The 19,960-nt window shown below is 48.8% G+C and overlaps 1 protein-coding gene across 4 annotated transcripts in view; it reads left to right on the plus strand.

Annotated features, from left to right (window-relative positions):
• Tns3 (tensin 3) overlaps window positions 1–19,960 on the plus strand; it is a 233,147-nt gene that overhangs the window by 179,162 nt on the left and 34,025 nt on the right. For all 4 annotated transcript variants that reach the window (XM_057771347.1, XM_057771343.1, XM_057771344.1 and 1 more), the window contains 3 exons: window positions 2,468–2,628; window positions 3,602–3,716; window positions 4,163–4,246. In XM_057771347.1, coding sequence (XP_057627330.1) covers window positions 2,468–2,628; window positions 3,602–3,716; window positions 4,163–4,246 — 360 coding nt within the window. The remainder of the gene's footprint in view (window positions 1–2,467; window positions 2,629–3,601; window positions 3,717–4,162; window positions 4,247–19,960) is intronic.

Genomic DNA, 19,960 nt, shown 5'->3' on the forward strand with positions numbered 1-19,960 from the left:
GAAAAATAGGAAGAACAGGTCCTGCCTTGGAGCTGTTAGGTCCACCTACTGTCTCTGGATAATTAAAGAAGCACCAAGACCACTGCAGTGTGGTACCCTTGTGGCACCTGTGGGGTGCATTGCCTTAGAATGGTGGGAAAGGTCACGTCCACTTGGGTTCCTGCAGTGGGTTCCTCAGGGAGGAGGAAATGCTTGATGTTTATTGATTGATTGATTGATTTGATTTGATTTTTCGAGACAGGGTTTTTCTGTAGCTTTGAAGCCTGTCCAGGAACTAGCTCTAGTAGACCAGGCTGGCCTCCCGAGTGCTGGGATTAAAGGCTTGCATCACCACTGCCCAACTGGAAACGTTTATTGACCCAACCCCAGAGTTTCTGAAGCTAAACAGAAGTGGGTGCAATGTAAGACCAGAAGCTCAGAGAGAACCAGCTTAGGCCAGCAAGTACTTCAGACTAGAGAGGCAGCAGACATCCATGTAGAGCGTGAAGGGTAGAGAACCCACAGAGGCAGTCTGTGCTCTGTGCAGAGTGGAGGAGAACCTGCAGAGGCCATCCGTGCAGAGAACTGCAGACGAGAGAAAAAGGAAGCGGGTTTGTTTCTCCCAAAGGGAATCCAAGTCTTGTCTTTCTTAATTTTAGAAAACAAAAATGTTATTAGTGAAAATTTTAGAAGAGAGAATCAAAGGAGCAGGAGATGCTGTGAGATGGTTGGGATCTCCTAGAAATGTCAGAGAAGCTACTCCCGTGAAATCTTACCAGCATGGCTGCCTAAACATGACCCAGCCAAGATGACACCAATAGACTTCTTAATGTGGACGGGGGAAAGCTTAGGAGGCCTCCTGCGGTGGCCGAGGATTGCCGAGAGCAGGAGAAATAGTCTCCGGGAAGAGCACACTAAATGTCATCTAACAACAGTGGTTAGCTCTGAGAATATATAAGTTCAAGTAACATTACACAGATTTAGCAGGGTTGTTTTTATTTAAGAATATATGTATGTTCACATACCTCTCTCTCCCTCTCTCTCATGTGTGTGTGTATGTGTGTAGCAGCAATTAAAGACAAAGGCCAGGAATTTGAAAGAGAGAAAGGCATACAGTCCATGGGGAGGGGTTGGAGGGAAGAGAGAAAAGAGGGAAAATGATGTAATTGTTCAATAATTTAAAACAATAAAATTACAGAAAATGGTTATAGTTTGAAATTGTAAAATAGGTGGAGGCAGTTGCATGGAATTCCACATCCCAGTGATTGGCTTTTGAATATTTTCGTACCATTTCTTCTTTCTTTGGACCCTAAAGCATTTGCCGCTGTCCCTATGACATTGATACATGACTGCTTACTGATTTGCTGTTATGGTGCAGAGCAAACTCCCAGCCGTGAAAGCCTGCTGCTGCTGCTGCTCACCGCTGTGATGACAGGATTATGGACTTTTCTATGTGAGAGCCCTTGCCCAGCTTGGTCACCATGGCTGGGGCAGGTGCAGGGCACCTTGGCTCTTACTGGGGCTCTCTTACTGGGCTTGTTCGGCCCGCTGTTTCAGACTTCCCAGTCCCAGGACCACATACATTTTAAGAGATAGGAGGGCCACCTATGTCCCTGAGGCTGAATCTTGGCAGCCTTGTGTGAAGCCCCTTCCCTGTGCAGCAAGCTCTTTGTCATCGGAGCCACCTCCCCGGCCCCTATTTATTTACCGTTTTGAGACAGGGTCTTGGCACCTAGTCCAGGCTGACCTTGAACAGCAGTCCTAACTCATTGAATCACAAGCATGCACCATCATACTTAGGGGTTCTGTGTTTTTAGCTGATGACTAGTCTGCCAGCAAAGCCTGATTTGTGGTGAAAAGACTACATTGTGACTTGAGACATTATCACTTCTGTACACTGCTGCAGGTATCCCCATTGCCCAATTTTAAGAATTCCCTGAAAGAAATTTTAGGACATACTCTAGCCCAGATATACTTTTCTCTCTAACGAGATGAGTATCAACTTTGGCTAAATGCAGGGACCCTTGGCGTCTGGGTCAGGAGTAAAGGCCTGTGGAATTTCTGGCCGTGAGTGGCATTGGCTATTAAACATTTTTAGTATTTGGTTTGGGGTTTTCCCCTCCATGTGAAGCTTCAGTTTGTCCTGGTAAACCACACGCCTGGTCTACTTGGTGCTCACTCCAAGCCTGGGGGCTGAAGTCAGGTTTAGTTAGTCTCCTGTCCCAGCGCTGTGGGCTGAGTCCTAGGGCCTGGCCTTGCCTGTATACTCCAGGACCTTTTCTAGATGGAGTCCTCTGGTTCGTCTCTGGGCATCCTAGAGTGCCCCCGTGTTTGTGGTCTGCCCATAGCAGTCCTTGTGTCTGTCTGGAATGGCTGACTAGTGATTATCCGCGAATGGTTTAAGATGGGTTTTATCAATGGTCTCTGCACTGTGCCGTGGGGATCGTAATCAGAAGGCTAATTGTTTTCCTTCTTACTGGCTCCACAGGTGATGAGTCCATCGGGGGACGGCTCCGGAAGCTGAGTCTCGGGCAATATGACAATGATGCTGTGACCCAGGTGTCCTTCTCTAAGTGTGGATGGGGAAAGGCTGGTGTGGACCCAGCCCCAAGTCTGGGACCATTTTCCTCTCCTGCAGACATCAAAGAGGTATGTTTTGGCCCTGTCCCCATCTCCACTCAACCCCTTTCCTGTCCTTGGGCTTAGGGCAGTGGCTATGCCAGGTCCTTGTATAAAACCACCAGGCACTGTAACCTCTCTGTCCTTGAAAGTCCTCCTTGTCCCATAGACATGATTCTTCCGTAACAGGCAGGGGTTCTGATTGGAAGCGCAGGTCAGAAGGCCTGTATGGGGTCTGCACACTCCCTAGAGATGGCTATACAGTGGGTACCTTGCATGGGCCATTGAAACCTCAATGCTCCGATCTGTAGAATGGGTATGAGATGCAAAGCATGCAGGTGGGTTGTGAGGGTTAGGGAGCATGACCCTGGCGCTAGTAGGACCCTGTAAATATACCATAGCCCGTGACAAATGCAGACTTCTAGCCTGCACACAGAGCTTCAAGTTCTTCATGGCAAATAATGACCCCGAGGAGTTCTATAGACAAGCGTCTCCTGCCTGGGACATGTAGCTAAGGCTTCTTGTCAGAACTGGAGTAAGATGGGCCACCATCCCCAAGTAGTTAACCCTAATTATACATCTGATTCTCAAGTTGAAAAATTGGGGCCTTCACTGTAACTCTTGCAAACACGCACTGTTGGTGTCTGAATGTTTTTCCTAGAGTGCATTCCTGTGCGTTTTCACTTCTCCGTGACAGTGATGCAGCTAAGGATTCCTTGGTGCTCTTTGGTGCTCAGTGGTGCGGTGCCTTCTAACCTTGCACCAAGCCTCCATCGTCTTCGCCCCCAGCTCTCCAGCTCTGTCTTAAGATGGCCCATAAGCCCCTCCTCTCTGTGCTCCAGCTTGGGTGATAGCGAGTAGTAGCAGGAGGCCAGTTTCTTCCCCCTTGTCCCCCTCTCAGATGTGGGCTCTGTCAGCAGATCATCTTGAGGACCTGTATCTCTGTGAAAAGGGCCTTTGAGTGGGGTCTCATTTTCCTCTTCTCCCTCTGTGCTGGTTTCAGACGATGGTCACTGCCTATCCCCCTGGCCTCGATATGATCGACGGCAGGATTTCCAACAGCAAGGATTCTGTGTGTCTGACCCCAGCGTTCCCTGTGTCTCCAGAAACACCGTATGGTAAGAAAGAAGAAAAACCAGCTGGGTGCCACTAGGTACCTCAAAGTGGGATGTAGGCTGTCTTGTCAGACAATCTTTGTACCACCAGACTGCAAATAGTGACCCAGAGACTTATTATTAATTACGAAAGCTTGGCCTTTCCTCAGGCTTTTCCCAAACTAGCTCTTATAGCTTGATCTACTCGTATTTATTAGTCTACATTCTGCCACGTGGTTCGGTTACCTCTTCTTAGTATGGCACATCCAACTTGCTGCGAGTTTGCTGGTGAAACCATGCACCTAGTTTCCTTTTCATAGCTTCTCCCTCTCCCGCCTAGCTCCTGGCCATTGAGCTCTTTATCAAGCCATTCAGAAGGTGCCTTGGGCAGAGACAGATCTTTACAGTGTGAAGAATACTTCTGCAACAGTGGGGAGTAACAGTCGCCTTGGCTCTTGTTTCTTTTCCAGTGAAAACATCCACACGCTATCCTCCCTTTAGCCCGCCTGAGCCCCAGCTGAGCAGCCCGGCCAGTTTGCGCAAAGGAGGACGCGGTAAGAACCCTTGGCTCTGGCAGTTATGATGCCATTGGCATGGTTGCTGTTTCTACCAAGGCGCATTCTCTGATGCAGAATTATTTCCATTTGGGCCACGTCTTGAAAACCTTGAGCAAGAACATGCTGTGTGAGGGTGTGGAATGTGGTTGTAAATTCACTAATTGGGAGTAACGATTGAGCATCGATAGGCTTATCAGCATTGGCAGGAATGTTCAGGTGTGATAGTAGCTTGGGTGGCAATTTATGATCAGTTCATTAGGGTCTGTGGTCAGCTCAGCATAGGTGCTTAGCATCCTGAAAATTCTCCATTGAGCAAGGGCTTTGCTGGAGGAATGTGATCTACTTCACTAAGAAAATAGGTTCCAGCAAAGAGCAGGGTTATCTGCATGTACCCCACAACATGGTCATCTCTTCAGGGTTATCTGCATGTACCCCACAACATGGTCATCTCTTCAGGGTTATCTGCATGTACCCCACAACATGGTCATCTCTTCAGGGTTATCTGCATGTACCCCACAACATGGTCATCTCTTCAGGGTTATCTGCACATACCCCACAACATGGTCATCTCTTCAGGGTTATCTGCACGTACCCCACAACATGGTCATCTCTTCAGGGTTATCTGCACATACCCTACAACATGGTCATCTCTTCATGATGTTTTTTGTGTGACCCAGTTACGATCCTAGTCTTCATGTCCCTAAAGACTTGATACTTTCTCTTGTTCTCTACAGTGGAACCCAGAGACCTTCAGTAGTTTGCACTGTAGGGAGGGAGTGCTAACAGGCCAGTGTGTGTCTCAGTGCCTCTTCAGGTAGACATTGCCCTCCACACTTCTTGGGATCCCAGGATGGGCCCAGCTTGATCAGGCGAAGAGATGGTCCCACATATGCTCTTTTGTTCATTTAATTTTTATAGTGTAGTTTGTTGTTTGCTATTCCCGGAGAATGTGGGCAATCTCAGTGTGCTCGAGTCCTAACCCCTGGCTTGTCTGGGCATCTTCCAAAAACATCTCAGTCTATCAGAGATCCAAAGAAACATCCTAACCTGAGCCAGCCCTTCCTTGGTGCCTGATTCATGACAGCCCGTCCCCCCAGGCTGGCAATGTCTTGGTTAGCAGCAGGGAGTTGAAGAAGAGTACTTTGGCCCCAAGGTCACTCTGTCTGCGTTGCCTTGGAGAATTTTAAGTTGGGGTGGCCATAAAGCACCTCTCTTAGGACCTTGCCTTCTGTTTTGTTTTCTGAGTGTTCACTTATCTGTCCCTCAAAGGACCTCCTCAGACTGCTGTTCCTTGAGGATGCACCCAAGCATCTTAGTCTTCAAGTTTCTCTGTCCAACAGGACTCGGTACAAATCGATTTACGTAGCATAAGCTGCAGGTTTGAAGAGTCTGCTCCTGGATAGCTTCTCAGCCTTGAACAAGCAGCATGTCTGTTGTCCCCGTTCATCATCACAGATGTGGACTCTATATGGAACACCAAGCTCATAGTGTGAATGCAGGTTTTCTCTGTCATGATCTGCTGTGGTAGCACCATGGATGATGTCTTCCTTCAGTGCAGTGAGAGGCTTAGAGATTAGCAGTGGCCACTGTGGACACAGTATGCCCAGTCAGTGGCCTGGGGACCAGCCACTTGAGGCCGTGGCTTCCCTAGCCAGACTACGATAACTCAGCTAACTGTCCATACCCTGTTGGGCCAGCCCCTTGCCACCTGCAAGAGACCTCATGTACACTTTAAAGTCACTTTTCTCTGTGAATTTGATTCTTGACCCAGCATCTTTTCTACTCTGAGGAGGGCAAGTGAGCAACCCCGTGCATGAGTATTAATTGGCATTTCTTGAAAATGAAAAGTTTTCATTAACTCGTATTTAAATCAATCCTGTTCCTTGACAGATGTCATATGAGTCTGGGGCAATGACAAGAATAGATTACATGAGGCACTGTCGCAACCGGGGAAATTGCCGAGCTCAGCCCCGGTGTGATAGTATCAGCCGGGGATTATCGCCATAGAAGAGAGTGGAATGGGAGGGTCAAGGAGGATGGAAACTTGCTGAAGGAGACTTAGGTATGGGGCTTCTTGCTGAAGTAGTCTAACTGGATTCCTGCCAGAGGAAGACAAGATCTGGAGCTTGGACATGAAAGCTGGGAGATGAGAAGTTTGATGATCGGATGCCCCATGTGGTTCACTGTTAGAGGCGGGATCACTGAGCAGAACTATCACTAAAAACAAGAAGGAATGTGGAAGGCCAAGGATGAGCGTCAGGCTTTGTGGAAGAGAAGACTTAGGGGCGGCACAGGGACAGTCTTTGTACTAGTCTTCTGAAGGCAGCTGTTTCCTAAGCTCAGGGCTCACACTTCCCCTGTGTCTCTCCTGGTCCTCTCATGGTTGGCTTACGGTTCCTGAGTCAGATGTTCCTAGAGTCAGCTAGCTCCCTGCTGGAAGCAAGCTGCACACCAGAGTGTACCTGGGATCTGCTAGTGGTTAGATAAACTGTAGAAACCTATTTTGAGGAGTTAAAGGTGGTTCTTGGCTTGAGAGCACTGCTTGCTCTTGAGGACTGTGCCCTGTCCCCGGCACCCGCAAAGCGGCTCACAACCACTGTGACTACAGTTCTAGGGTATGTGATGGCCTCTTCTGATCTTCTTGTACTCCTGCACACATGGGATGTACATACATGTACTCAGGCATACCCACATACACATAATAAAAAAAAAAAAAAGAAAAGAAGAAGCCTCATTTCTAAAAGGCTGAAAAAGTAAAGAGAAAGAGGGGTCTGTGGCCAGCAGAGCCTGCCCACGCTTGGTGGTACCTAAGAGCCACTGGAGTAGCAGAAACCTCCCTGGACCACGCAGTTAGAAAGTGTCAGAGGGAGGAGAACTTTCCTGCAGGATTTGGAAGCTCTCATAAGTCAACCCTTCACTTACCAGAGATTCCTCTCTTATACCATATAGTAGACATTACAACTTCCTCCATTCTCATTCTGTTGCAAAGAAGTGTCCAGAGTTATTAAGAACATGTTTTTACACTTTCCATCTAGAGATCTGCGAAACTTTTTAGCATTGTTAGGTTCTAGCAGGCTCTGCCACCAAGCTGTTCCTCTGTTGGGAATGCCCATTTGGCTTCTGGAGTGTCTCTCGGTGAACGCAGAGGATTAGGTAACCGAGGCAGGTATTGTCGGATGGCACCTGTCCCATCAGTCATCTCCCTCCAGAAGCAAGATGCACACACACCCGAGCTCTGACACTTTCTAACTGGGTCGTCCAGGGAGGTTTCTGCTACTCCATTGTTTATCTGTTCCAGTGCAGCACACCAAGTGATTCCTGCCACACGTCGTTCTGTGAGCGCTTGTGAGCATGGTGCCTGACGTAGACCTGAAGCAGAATCCGCGAGGTTGTGCGTGAAAACGATAGCACAGACAGCAAAGAAGGGGACGGTGTGTCATGAGTAGCGGAGGACCATGGTAGTCATAACTTGTCAATAGCATGGAGAGTCTTAGTCTACCCTCTGCTTTAACAGACCACTATGACCAAGGAAATTTATAATCAACAGAAACTTACCTCATAGTTCAGGAGTCTGGAACGCCTAAGATCAGGGACCAGAGAATGTCTTCATGGGTCCTAGCATAGCAGAGGCGTCCCATGAGGAGTGGGGAGATAACTGGGAAGGTTATCAGGAACCCATGTCTGAGATGTATGGTGCTACCTAGTTCATGAGGACAGATTCCATCTGCCGTAGCCTTTACTTCTGAGAGTCCCTTGCTACCCCAGTATTGATTTCCTAACACATGAACCATAGGGAGTGGCTGTGCTCGGACTATATCAGAACATGAATTGTAGGGACACAGAAGCTTCAGGGCCTCTCCCAGCAGCTTATAAGAACATAAAGGGCGGGGGACAGGCACAGGAGATGGTAGAGCAGCCATAGACCCTGGGAAGGGGACCATAACAGCACCTGAGCAGTGTCCAGGGGCCTGTGAGCATCCTTGCCTTTCTGATGCGAGACCTTGAGCTTTGTGAGGATGGTGACCAGGCAGCCAACACAGGCCTGGAGCACAGCTGTCTGTTCCCGCATCATCGCTTCAGCCAAAGTGTACCCCAGACATGTAAGTGGTCAGGGCCCCCATACATGTCTTAGCATTCCAGAAGTTAGCCTTTTCTAAGGAATTGCCTTTTTTAAAAAGAATCTAAGCGGCATTGTTTAATCTCAGTCTTTATATGGGTGAAAGAAAAAAATTATGAAGTATAAGATATAAAACATTTTGCAATTTCCTAGATGGTACTTAGCCTTGGTATTTCTAAAATAACTGAAATAAAAGACCATGGTAAAATGTTTCATGAAAAAAAGCCATGTTTCTGACATAACTTACTTTCCAAATTGTTCCAAAATAGTTCATTTGCTACATTTGCTATGTCTTACAACCATTGCCCTCTGTAGTTGCAGAATGTTCCTGTCACATAACAGTTTCTTACAATTGTTATTTAGAGACTTTTGAGAACTTTGGGCATCCGTACAAATGATGAATGGCTAATGTTTGTTTACTTCAAGGGAATGCTCTTGTGATTTTGCAATTCCTATTTTGTATCTGACAGATTGATATGGGGTTGTTTGGGGCTGTTGTCTCCACTGTGAATACAAGGCTTTGTGAAGGGGTTGAGGGCTGGGTCCATCTGTTTACTGGGTTTATGGGGAACAAGAACCTGAATAACTGGTTCAAAATAGGGGAGCTGGACTTGGTAGAGTTCAGAGGGCAGAAATGGATGGTGTTTGTCAGGAGAGGAAGAAAAGCAGAGCCCAGGAGTATTTGGAATGAAACAGAAATGGAGGAGAAGTTAGGGGGCTCTTAATTGTTCTTAATTAGAAGCAGTGTTTTAGTTTTGCTTAGAAAAGTATTGGGGGACTGGAGAGATGGCTCAAGAATTAGGAGCACTAACTGTTCTTCCAGATGACCCAGGTTCCATTCCCTGCACCCACATTGTGGCTCACAACTGTCAGTAACTCCAGTTCAAGGGCATCACACACTTTTCTGGCCTCCTCTGCCACTACACACAATGGTGCACAGACATACATGCAGGCAAAACACACAGACACATAAAAATAAAAATGGGGAGGGTTTGGAGAGGAAAAGGAAGAAGGGAATTATACTATAATCTCAAAGATAAATAATAAAAGCTAAATTAATTCATTTTAAAGTTGCCAGCATAGAAAGCTTGACATGTTATAAAATGCTCCAGCCAGTTTTTCCGTTCCTTCTTACACCCAGCTCCTTTTCTGTTTGAATTTTTATGAATTCGTAATGAGAATTTTTACAGAGCAGATAGAAGCACATACTAGAGGTAAACATGGGTGATGTTTATGGTAGACCTTGGTGGCTTTGAGTCTATTGAACTTCCAAAGCAAATGTGCCAGTCTGTGTATTTAGACCTCGGTGCCCATAACATAAGAGTGCCTGTGTGTGGGAGGCATATACCGTCTGCACACATGCCTGAGATACACTCTGCACTTCAGTTGATGCCAAAGAATGTGTCCTGGGAAGGGTGAGTCCCGGCAATGGTTGTGGATCAGTAAATTCACAGCAGCCTTCCTGCTCCCCACCCCAGATGAAGAATGTGAAAGAAAAAAAATCAGGCTGCTTGTGAATATATCTGAAAGTAAACATCAGGAATCGGTTCCTGGAGGTCAGAGTCCAACACTACCCTGTGAATGGGCTGTTGGGAGTCTGTTTCGATGAGAACATAAATTTGCTTGTATGGAATGTGACTCAGAACACACAAGCTGCTGGCATCTCTTGCTGACACTTCATCCACCAGGCAGGCCAATGTGAAGGATCCCGTGAGTGGGGAGCTTTGTAAACTGGGCAGAGGGCGTCCTTTGATTTGATTGGTAGTGGGGTAGGGAGAGCTTCGCTTTCTGATTGTACTCACCAACCCATCCATTATCCAGGCCTGTGGGCTCTTCTCGGAGACAGAATGGAAAGGCTATCTATCCAGGCATGTTGCCAACAGGAGTTTTGCTCTGGTCATGATTCTTAGCCCACAGGATGGCTCTGGCGCATGGTGACAAGGCCCAGGGCTCTCTGATCTAGCACAAGTTGTAAAACCTCTTAAAACATCTTTTAAACAAAGGAATAAGACTGGAGCACTATGTGTGGTTTCAGGGATGATGTCTTAGAAATGAGAGTCCATTTCATCTTCCCTCTGCGAGAATGTCTTGAAGCTGCTGCTTCCCACTGGCTATGTAGAGCAAACTCTGGGCCCCAAACCGGAGCGGTGACTTGGAGCCCAGCCTGTGGCAGGTGTGGAACCTAAAAATCCATTGCAGACCTGGCCACAGCTAGGGGTGGAGGACGCTGAACCAGGTAGGCGCCTAAGTGTAGACCGCTGGGGAGTCAGCATGCAGGACAAGCGAGGATATTTGTGGTGACATTTCCCCCATTGAGCCTGACAGTCATGTGTTTGACTCTCTTCTCCCAAAGCCCTGTCCTCCAGTCCACCCGCCCAGGCTTGTCTCCAGGTGTCACACAGCCTTAGGCGCTGGGGACAGTGCAGTACTCTGGAGTCTTCTCTGTAACTCTGAAGCCACTGCCCCTCAGGCTAGCATTCCCGGCCAGGGAGCCGGATCATGCTTAAATTGTAAGAGATAGGGGAGGGGCTCGTGAACTGAGTTTGCTAAAATCTAGGAAGATGCGAACCTTCCGTTTACTCCCTGCCATCTCCTGGGGCCTGGATTGGAGAGCTTCCTCAGGAGAGAGAGATGCGCCTGACAGTTTCAATAGAGTTAAATACGTCAGCCTGTGTTTAGATCCCATGCTAGTATGAGTGCTCTTCCTTTGGGATTTGTGGGTTGCTGGCTCTGGGAACCCAGTGGGTACCATTCTCTGGGTGTGCTGAGCACAGTAGTGTGGACTTTGTCCGCTCAGTTCACCTATTCTCCCATATACTCTATGCCTTTGCAAATGTGACTAGTAATTACTCTACTGTATCATTTAGGGATGAATGATCGCAGAAAGTCCATTCATGTGTAGTACAGGTGCCTTTTTAAAATCAAGTTCTTCATCCATAGTTTAATCTGTGACGTAGAACTGAGGATTTCAAGAGGACCACTTTATACAGACACAGCCCAAGAGTGGTTGTGCACACAGCTCAGGATCATGTCTGCAGATTCTCCTGGTTATACCTGGACTTGGAGTGTATGACTGTCTGAGTGCTGCACAGGAACTGTGCACTGACGTGCCCTGACCTGTGAGGAAGGACTAGCGAGCACATTTACAGAACAATAAACGCAGGCACTTGTGGTCTTTGTGGGGAAGGTAAGGCAGCACCCGAGTGCTCCAAAGGGCATGATGGGTAAATTTGGTGCTCTTTGGGTTTCATCATGGCACACTGGTAGAAAGTCGGTGTCGCCAGCAGTTGGAGTTAGGTTTTCTTGGCAGGGTATGGTAGTGGGTGATTGTGAGGTGGCAGGCGCACAGATTTAAGGGGATCATGTTTTGTTTTAAATCCCTTTTTCTGCAGAACTGTCAGGGAGCATTCTCTTTATCAGGCAGGTGGAAGGTCGATTCCCAGACAGGCAGGAAAAGGACATTAGAGTGGCTTAAAGATGTCAGCTATGGTGGTGGCTACTCTGGTAGTTTGGGGGTCCGCCTGTCCCTTGCTGCAGATAAGACCTGCAGGCTACACCCACAGCACGCTCTTACATTCCCTGAGGCTGTCAGGTGGGTAGCAACACCCCTGACACACACACACACACACACACACACACACACACACACAACTTACACACAGAACATCTGGTTTCTTTTTCGGGAGGAGGGTGTCAAATCCTAAGGCGGACCCAGCACATGACCAGCTGGCTGTGAGGAGAATGGTCCGTGCTTCTGATTGGCCACCTGGCACCCCTGAAGTACAATGTGGCAGATATGACTCCAGAGCCTATGAACTGATGCACACCCGGGGCTGAGCAGCCAGAGCTCTGCCAGACTGATGAGACGGTGTCTTAGGAGGGTAGACCCCAGACATGTTCATCCCTCCCCTGCCTGCCATGGGCACCTTGGCCGCAGCTGAACGCCATGGCTTCCTCTCTCCATTGTTGCTGTACTCCAGTCCTCTGACAGCCTCTTCTTCCCCTCCCCCCCATGCCATCCTCCAAAGTGAGCTTTTTCCCTCAGTTCCTTCCACCTTTCCTTACTTTCCCTTCTACAAAGTCCTATCCAGGGCCTGCTCCTGCTAGCTGCATGAGGAGTGCTGTAACCAGCATTCCTGGGGCTGAGGCAGGAGAATCTCGCGTTGGAGGCCAGCCTGTGCTGCATCGGGCTGGTCCTTTAAGTCACCAGAAGGATATACTTCAGATCATGGGTTCATCTCTAGCACTGAAAATCAAAAGTTTATATATATATTGAATAGAATTAAAGACAAGGCTTTCCAGGTGTCACAGGACCAGCATCCTTGCTGGTGAAAGTAAGGGCTATCGAAACCCACTGTGGGGCTGTGGCTCCTCCAGGAACTCTCCATTTGTGCTACTATATCTTGGCACTCCCCTCCCATGGGCATCCCGGCTCGTTCAGAGTGTCACCTCCTGTCCAGGTACTGACTCTGCTCTCTAGAAGAAACAGCAGGGTTTATGAGAACAACTTTCTTTATAAAGGAAGTAATGCTTCCAGATCACTCCAGTTGCTCACACTGCAGCTGAGGAAGGGGTGGGGAGATAAGCCAGTCTCTTTCCTAGAGGCTCTTCAAAGCCCGAGGGGACCCACTCAGAGCTGTCATGGCTTTGACACAGTCGGTCACAAATGCAGTATGTCCAGCTTCCTTCATTGCCCCCAGTCCTCTGGCCGGTGACTACGTGGGACCCACAGGGGGATGGACCTGCCGTTGAGAGTGTCCTTCCTCTGGCAATGGACTGGAAAGGCTGGCACATCTACCTCACCAAGCCCCGAGCCTGCTGCTGAGCCTGTTGGGCTGGGGCCAGGCATTTCCGACAGCAGGAGCAGCTGTTTTGCAGGCACATAAACAGGAGGAAGTGTCTTCACAGGGGTCTTCCTGGCTCTGCCCTAGACACGTGGCCTGGAGGAGCTGGAATAAGGGGCCTCTCCTGATAAGGTTGCCAAGTTGGTATTGGGACCTGTGGGATTGGGCAGGCTTAGATTCAGCAAGATGGCAGCTGGTTGTGCTGGAAGCTTTTGTCTTTGTGGAGCCCAGTAAAAGCAGCACTGGTACGTGCTGGCAAGGAAACATCCCCAGGGGAACACAGAACCTTCTACTTCAGAAGAAGTTCAGGGGAATGTTCTAGAAGCTCACATTTGCAGAGTGAATGAGATTTTGCCTTACCAATCAGAAAGGACAAAGCAGGACCAACTGTTCCCTCTGTGCTGCAGCTGCTTCATGGTAACACCTGGAGTGGTGTGTCCGTGTCCAAGACCAGGCACACGGGCCCCTATGCACTGCTGTGTAATCTGGGCCACAGCTGGTTTCAGGGCTCAAGTAATAGAACCGAATATTCTGCTTAAATGTTGAAGGAACGGCGGGGCTGCGTCCCACCGCTCAGCTCCTGGCCACCGGCTATCTTTACCTGAAATAATTACACGGAAACTGTATTCTTTTAAACACTGCCTGGCCCATTAATTATAACCTCTTATTGGCTTGCTCTTACATATTGATCTAAACCATTTCTAATATCCGTATTGCCACTTGAGTGTGGCTTACCAGGACGAGTCTAACGGGCATCCATCTCGTAGCGGAGAATCATGGTGACTGCCTGACTCGGCTTTCTTTCTCCCAGAATTCTGTTCTGTCTACTCCGCCTACCTAATTTTCTGTCCTATCAGGGCCAAGGCAGTTTCTTTATTAACCAATGAAAGTAACACATAGACATCATTTCCCTCCTCCATCACTTAAAGAGCAAGAAAGTGTCCCAAAATAATAATAATAATAATTAAAATTTAATGTGTTATTTGTAAGCAAATTTGAAGGAGTGATAGAAGTTCGATAGTTGGTTTGGGGGTTCTTTCAAATAGAGGGAAGCACATGCAGAGAGTAGGAGGAAGAGGGGGACGCGGGTGCAGATGCTGCCCAGGACCTGTTGGTAGAAAGGTTACCAGCCAGAAGAGGCTGATTCCAGGTCAGTTTCTGAAACCAGGAGGAAAACCTGCACAGTTTGAGAAGATACCAAGGGATGGGTTTTGTAACTGAAGCCTTCTCATAGCCTTATATAGGGCTGTAGTGAAGGTTTTGTGGGGGGCAGATGATCCCCGTCTACCAGAGAAGGAATGAAGAGGGAAAGGACCCTCCCTGGCGAGGGTAGGCGAGGCTCCTGAACCGCCTTTGCTGCGAAGGGCAGGTATGGGGCGGGGTTGCCGGTCCTGCCCCTTGTCTCTGCTGGGCTTTGACACTGGCCTTGGCGCTGCTTTAAGCTGTGGTGGGTTTCTGGAGGGAGGTTTCCAGAGCTTGGAGGGGAGGAGGAAGAAGGGAAGCAGAATGAAAAGGAAGCGAACTGCAGCGGGGAGCGGGCGGGGCCAAGTCTGGAGGCACTGACTGGGCAGGCGGCCCGCAGCAGCCCGCGGCCGCCCAACAATCCGGGGATTCTTTCCTGCGACCCGCTCTCCCGCTGCCCTCTGAATGGGCCTCTTTGGAGGTGGCCGCCCCGCCTCCCGCCCTGACTCCCCCGGGACTGGCAGAACACAGAGTCCACCCAGGGTGGGTGGAGGACGCCTCTGGGACGGGACTCACCACCCGGGGCTGCTGGAGACAGACCCTGCAGAGTGCCTTCCATAAGGCTCACAGATTCTAGGCCCTTCTTCCATGAACTGACCAGATCCCAGGTGCCCAGGTAAGCCAACAGCTGGGCTTGTGGTTTCTTGTGGAGCTGTTTCTGAGTTCCCAGTGCCTCTGCTCTGGTGCCTTTGGGCAAATCCATTTGTTGAAACCTGATCTGGGATGTGGGGGAGAGTAGTGGTGGGATTAGGGAAGAGGAGGAGGAGGAGGAGGAGGAGGAGGAGGAGGAGGAGGAGGAGGAGGAGGAGGAGGAGGAGGAGGAGGAGGAGGAGGAGGAGGAGGCAGACCTAGTTCCAGTGGCCGGGATACCTAGATGAAATGGTACTTGAAAACGTAGCAGGACAGTTTTCTGCTCTGTGTCTCCCTATCACTTAGTGACATTTCTCAAGTTCCCAGACTTTGGGACAAGATACCCCACCCTTGAGCTGAGCCAGGCTGTTTCTTCAGGAAAAGGCAAGCTTTCTGTCTTTGCTGAGACTCTTTGGGGTGAACAAAAGCCTGGCTTACAGATGTGCGGCTTTTTGTGCGTCCTTCTGCCCAAACTGAGGATCACGGGCCCGTGGCATTCTCTCGGTCACAGCCCACCCGATAGCCCTCAAGAGATCACTCCCTGCATTAGCTTCCCAGGGCAGTAGTGTTCCCACCAAGGAGACAGGCAGCCTGAAGAACAGATTCTGGGTTTTTAATGAGGCCCTCTCTCTTTGAGTCTTCTATGCTTGGAGCCGTCAAAGGGCGTCTTTCTAAACAAATCCATGAACTTTGAAACAAAACAGGCATTTTCTGAAGCAATCTACTCAGATAGCTAGCGGAGCATCTGCAGTCAGGGGCAACTGGTACCTTCTCTATCCTCCCCTTCTGGGGCAGGGCTGGGGTTGCCTCCCCCACGTGTGGAGTGAGGGAATCTCGGGGCTCTAAGTGGAGTGGGAGGATTATGTGGTCTCTTGCAGTATCTGTAGATCCTTCCATGGACATGTTACAGACACAAGGCTGAGTGTGTGTGTGTTTCAGCTCACATCATGGGCAAGATTAAGGCAGAGAGGGGAAGGAGCCACACACTTGAGAGAAAGCCCTCCATGAGCAAGCCCCGAGACAAGCCCAGGCAGGTTAGGGTCTGCCTCAAGTTTCCTGGCAAAGATTTATATATTGTCCTTTCTAAGAGCCAGAGACACTTTAACTCAAATGGAAGAAAATGCCTTTTCAAAAGCCTCCTGCCTTTTTAATGGGATCCACGTAAAATCATCATTTTTCCATGAATTCCATATGTACGTCAGTGTATTCTAAATTGGCCGTCTTGGATGGAAATGTTTTCCTAGTCTGAGGTGAGATGGAAAGTATGGCCATCTATTTGCATTTTATAGAGCTCATGTTTACTAACAGCCTGGAGCAAATGGTGGAGCCTGGGGTCCTGGGGACCCCTTCCATGCTGTGTGTGGAGGTGCCTTTCTGAGCACAGCACCAGGGCTATAAATGATGCACTAGAACCCCGTGTCTTCCCTATGCTCAGAGCACCTGTGTGCAGCAGGTTCCCTGCCCTTTCCAGGACAAGTCTTAGGATGCGTACGTGTGAGGGAGGCCGCTCCGGAGGCAGGCTGTAGAATCAGACCTCCGTGGTGCTGATGGGGGAGGCAAGGGGCCTGTTGACTGCCTTTGAACCAGCTCCCTTTCATTCTCCAGTCAAGAATCTGTCTCCTGGTGCCTGCTAGAGGAATGGTCATGTATCTGGAACGTGTGGTAGTGCCCAATTGCGGCTTAGCAGTGAAGGCACTCAGCCCAAGTCAACTGCTGCTCTTGCCTCTTATTCTGTGGGGAAATCATGTGTGAAGTGGCACCAAGATTTCTCAGTATCACGGAGGGTGAGTGGTGTACATATCTGTGTTCATAGCTTATTCAGCTCTGCCCTGAAACATTGAGATAGTGAGTTGAGGTGGGGTGGGGACCATGGTCACTTCTAGTTCTGGGCGAGAGCGACATACTGAGGAGAGTTTGTCCACTGTTCTCCCCCCTCCCAGCGCCTTCCTTTCTCTACCTCTCTGATTTCCCCTCCCTGAATTTAATACAGAACGGACAGACAAAGGTATATAGCCGCCCACTGATAGGAAGCAGGTCAGACTGGTAGGTGCCAGGATGGGTTTCGGAAGCTGGTCAGACAGCTGTCTCAGCAGGTCTGGGACCAACTCTCCATTCTGGGGTTATAGAGAGCACCATGTCTGGGTGTTTCATCTCTGTCCTTTCTGGGACTAACTTTCATCTAAAGGTAGTAGATCACAGGCCACAGTAAGACGTGAAGGCCCAGGAGAGCCCATTAAAGACTTATGTAACCTGAGAAATCAGGGAACAGATTCGCCCCTAGCCTCGCCGCTAGCGGCCAGTGTGACACACTTTGGGTGGTGGCCTCTGTATGGTATTTGATTTAGACTAGCCTCAGGAAAAGATGAATACTTGGTTAAACATATCTAAAGACCACGGCAAACAGTAAGATGGCTAACTTCCTTGAGGGACTGGATATGACTAGAAAAGCTTCCTCAAAGTAGTAAGGAAGAAAGTAAGAGAGAATGAGAAGAGTCTAAAAAAGAGTAGAATAGAAGATGTGGGTTTTGGGATGTCTCTTGTATACATTCTGGAAGAAGACATAAGCTGCCTGGCCAGCAGCTCATCTTACTTCAGAATAGATCTTGGTAGGAAGGCATGCGGTTTTCCCAGTGGCCCTACCCACCCTCATATCTGTTATGATCTCAGTCATTACCAGGTCTCTGTCACCTTTGTAACCCATGCTGTACCTGGGCTGGGGAAAATCAAGCTATCTTACTGGCCATATGGAGTAATAAGTCACTCAGAGGCTATTTAAAACGACACCGTTCATAAAAGAGAACATTTTCAAAGCTTGCTAAGAAATATTTAAAAGTTATAAATACATGGAAAGAGGGGTCATGTTTGGGCATAGATATGTCAATGATAATGAGTTTCCTCAGTTTCATCTACACTTGTTATTTCTGTGAGTGAAACTTTGTAAGTTCTTTCTGACTTTAAAGAGTAAAGGCCCTGAGTTATCCGTGTATAGCTGTCAGGAGGTCAGACCGTCATGACAGTGGAGAGAGACCTCAGCCAGTGTTGGCTTAGTTTGGTTCACAGTGTGCAGGTTCTGGTCCATGGGTAATGTTGCCTCCTTTGCTTTTGGTCCTGTGGTGGGGTAGCTTGTCATGTGACAGCAAAGTCTTCATAGCCAGAAGATGAAATAAGGAGAGGAAAAGGAAGGGAATATTTCTCCAATCCCTTGAAGTCCATCCCTTGGTGACCCGCAGAATTCCCACTAGGTTCCACCCCTTAAAGTTCCCAGCACATGCCAGTAGCTTCACACTGGGTACTGAACTTGTAACACTTGAAAACATGAACCTTTGGAGCATCCTTCACGTCCAAACTCCAGCAAACAGTACATGTCTTTGTAAGATGGGATGGTTGGTGCTGGTCAGTGAGGGCTTAAAGATACTATGCAAACAGAACTGCTGGAGAGTTCCCTGTCCAGAACACAGGAAGCCATGCTCCTGGTATCACGCAGGAGCATCAACTCCGAAGGAGCCAAGGACTTTATTAATTTTTCAGTCCTTTGTGGGAAATACAGACACACGTGTTTTCCTGTTTGTTTCCCTTTCTCTCCTCGTCTCTTTTTTCCTTGCCATGACATAGCTTCTGAAACATTACAGAGTGAGCTATTTCTTCTTAGGTTTCAGATGTTTTGAGTAGATGCCACCATAGAAATGTCTTAGTGCTGCTTATGAGGTATCGCATGGTATCAGTACTTCACCGCTCAGAGCGAACTGAGAGTTCTCTCAGTCCCTCACGTTTAAATGTAAATGTTTTGATGGGTCTCCTTCCCGAAGGGTGTCACATCGTGTTGGAAGAGCCTTTTCTTTCTTGTCTCCTTGGTTTTGGGGTCTCTTTGAAACCAGCCAAGACATGTGGATGGTTAAACAAACCTTCACCTTGGATGTCATGTGGAGAGTGTGAAAATTGTGGCAGGTAAAGGCAGCCATACTAGGGATGAGCAGGCACTCCAATTTCAAAATGTGGTGCCATGTGACTGGGCAACCCACAGTTGCAGAGAGGAGACTGAGGCACAGGGAGCTGAGCTGTGGGTGGGTGGGCTGGGAACAGACAGTGCATTGGGGGTCCTGAGTAGGAGTATTCTCCTGCTCGGTAGATTATTCTCTTCCTGGGCCCTGGCCAGGAGGCCACAGTGCAGGCTGTGGCTGTGTGTTGAGCTGTCTGGGAGGATCAGGGTCTTCAGCACACGGTGGAGGTGCACAAGGCCCACAGGGCATAGAGCAGGGTGTGGGACTCATTCCTCTTTGGGTTCTTCAGTCCTGGCTTGGATGCCCGTATGTTAGATGTCTTACCAACTTAGAATATTCATCCCCAGCTGTCAGTCCTGTGTCACAGCTAAATTGATGACCATTTCTGCTTTCCCTCCTCTTCCTCATAATATTCTGCTGGGATGGGGGATGTAATTTCCATTTTGTAGTTACTTTTGGCCTCACTGTCTTTCCCAACCTCACACACTTCTCCACTGTGCTGGATGTCGCTGTTGCTTACAGCTCCATTCTGTGTTTCAAGGCTGTAGAAAATACCAACATCCAGGGCCTGCATCTGGGCACCCCTTCTGTGCAGTGTGAGAGGTTCCAGTACAGTCCTCTATGCTGGAAACCTCCTGCCTCTGTCATGACAGAGGACTGCTGAGAATCCAGGAAATGCCCAGTGGATGTTGTCACCAGACATGGGTGGGTGACCAGGGATTTTCTCCAGTGGGTCATCTATCCTCCCTTGCTGACTGGACAATGAGTAGACACTTTACCATACACTGTGAACTTCAACCATGTGAGCTTCTGGAAGAGGACAGTGCATAGTAAATCAGGTCATTGTCAGTTTCAGGGGACTTTCTGCTGTGTCAACCTC

The sequence above is a fragment of the Chionomys nivalis genome, chromosome 6 (assembly GCF_950005125.1).
Source record: "Chionomys nivalis chromosome 6, mChiNiv1.1, whole genome shotgun sequence".
NCBI classification, from domain to species: domain Eukaryota; kingdom Metazoa; phylum Chordata; class Mammalia; order Rodentia; family Cricetidae; genus Chionomys; species Chionomys nivalis.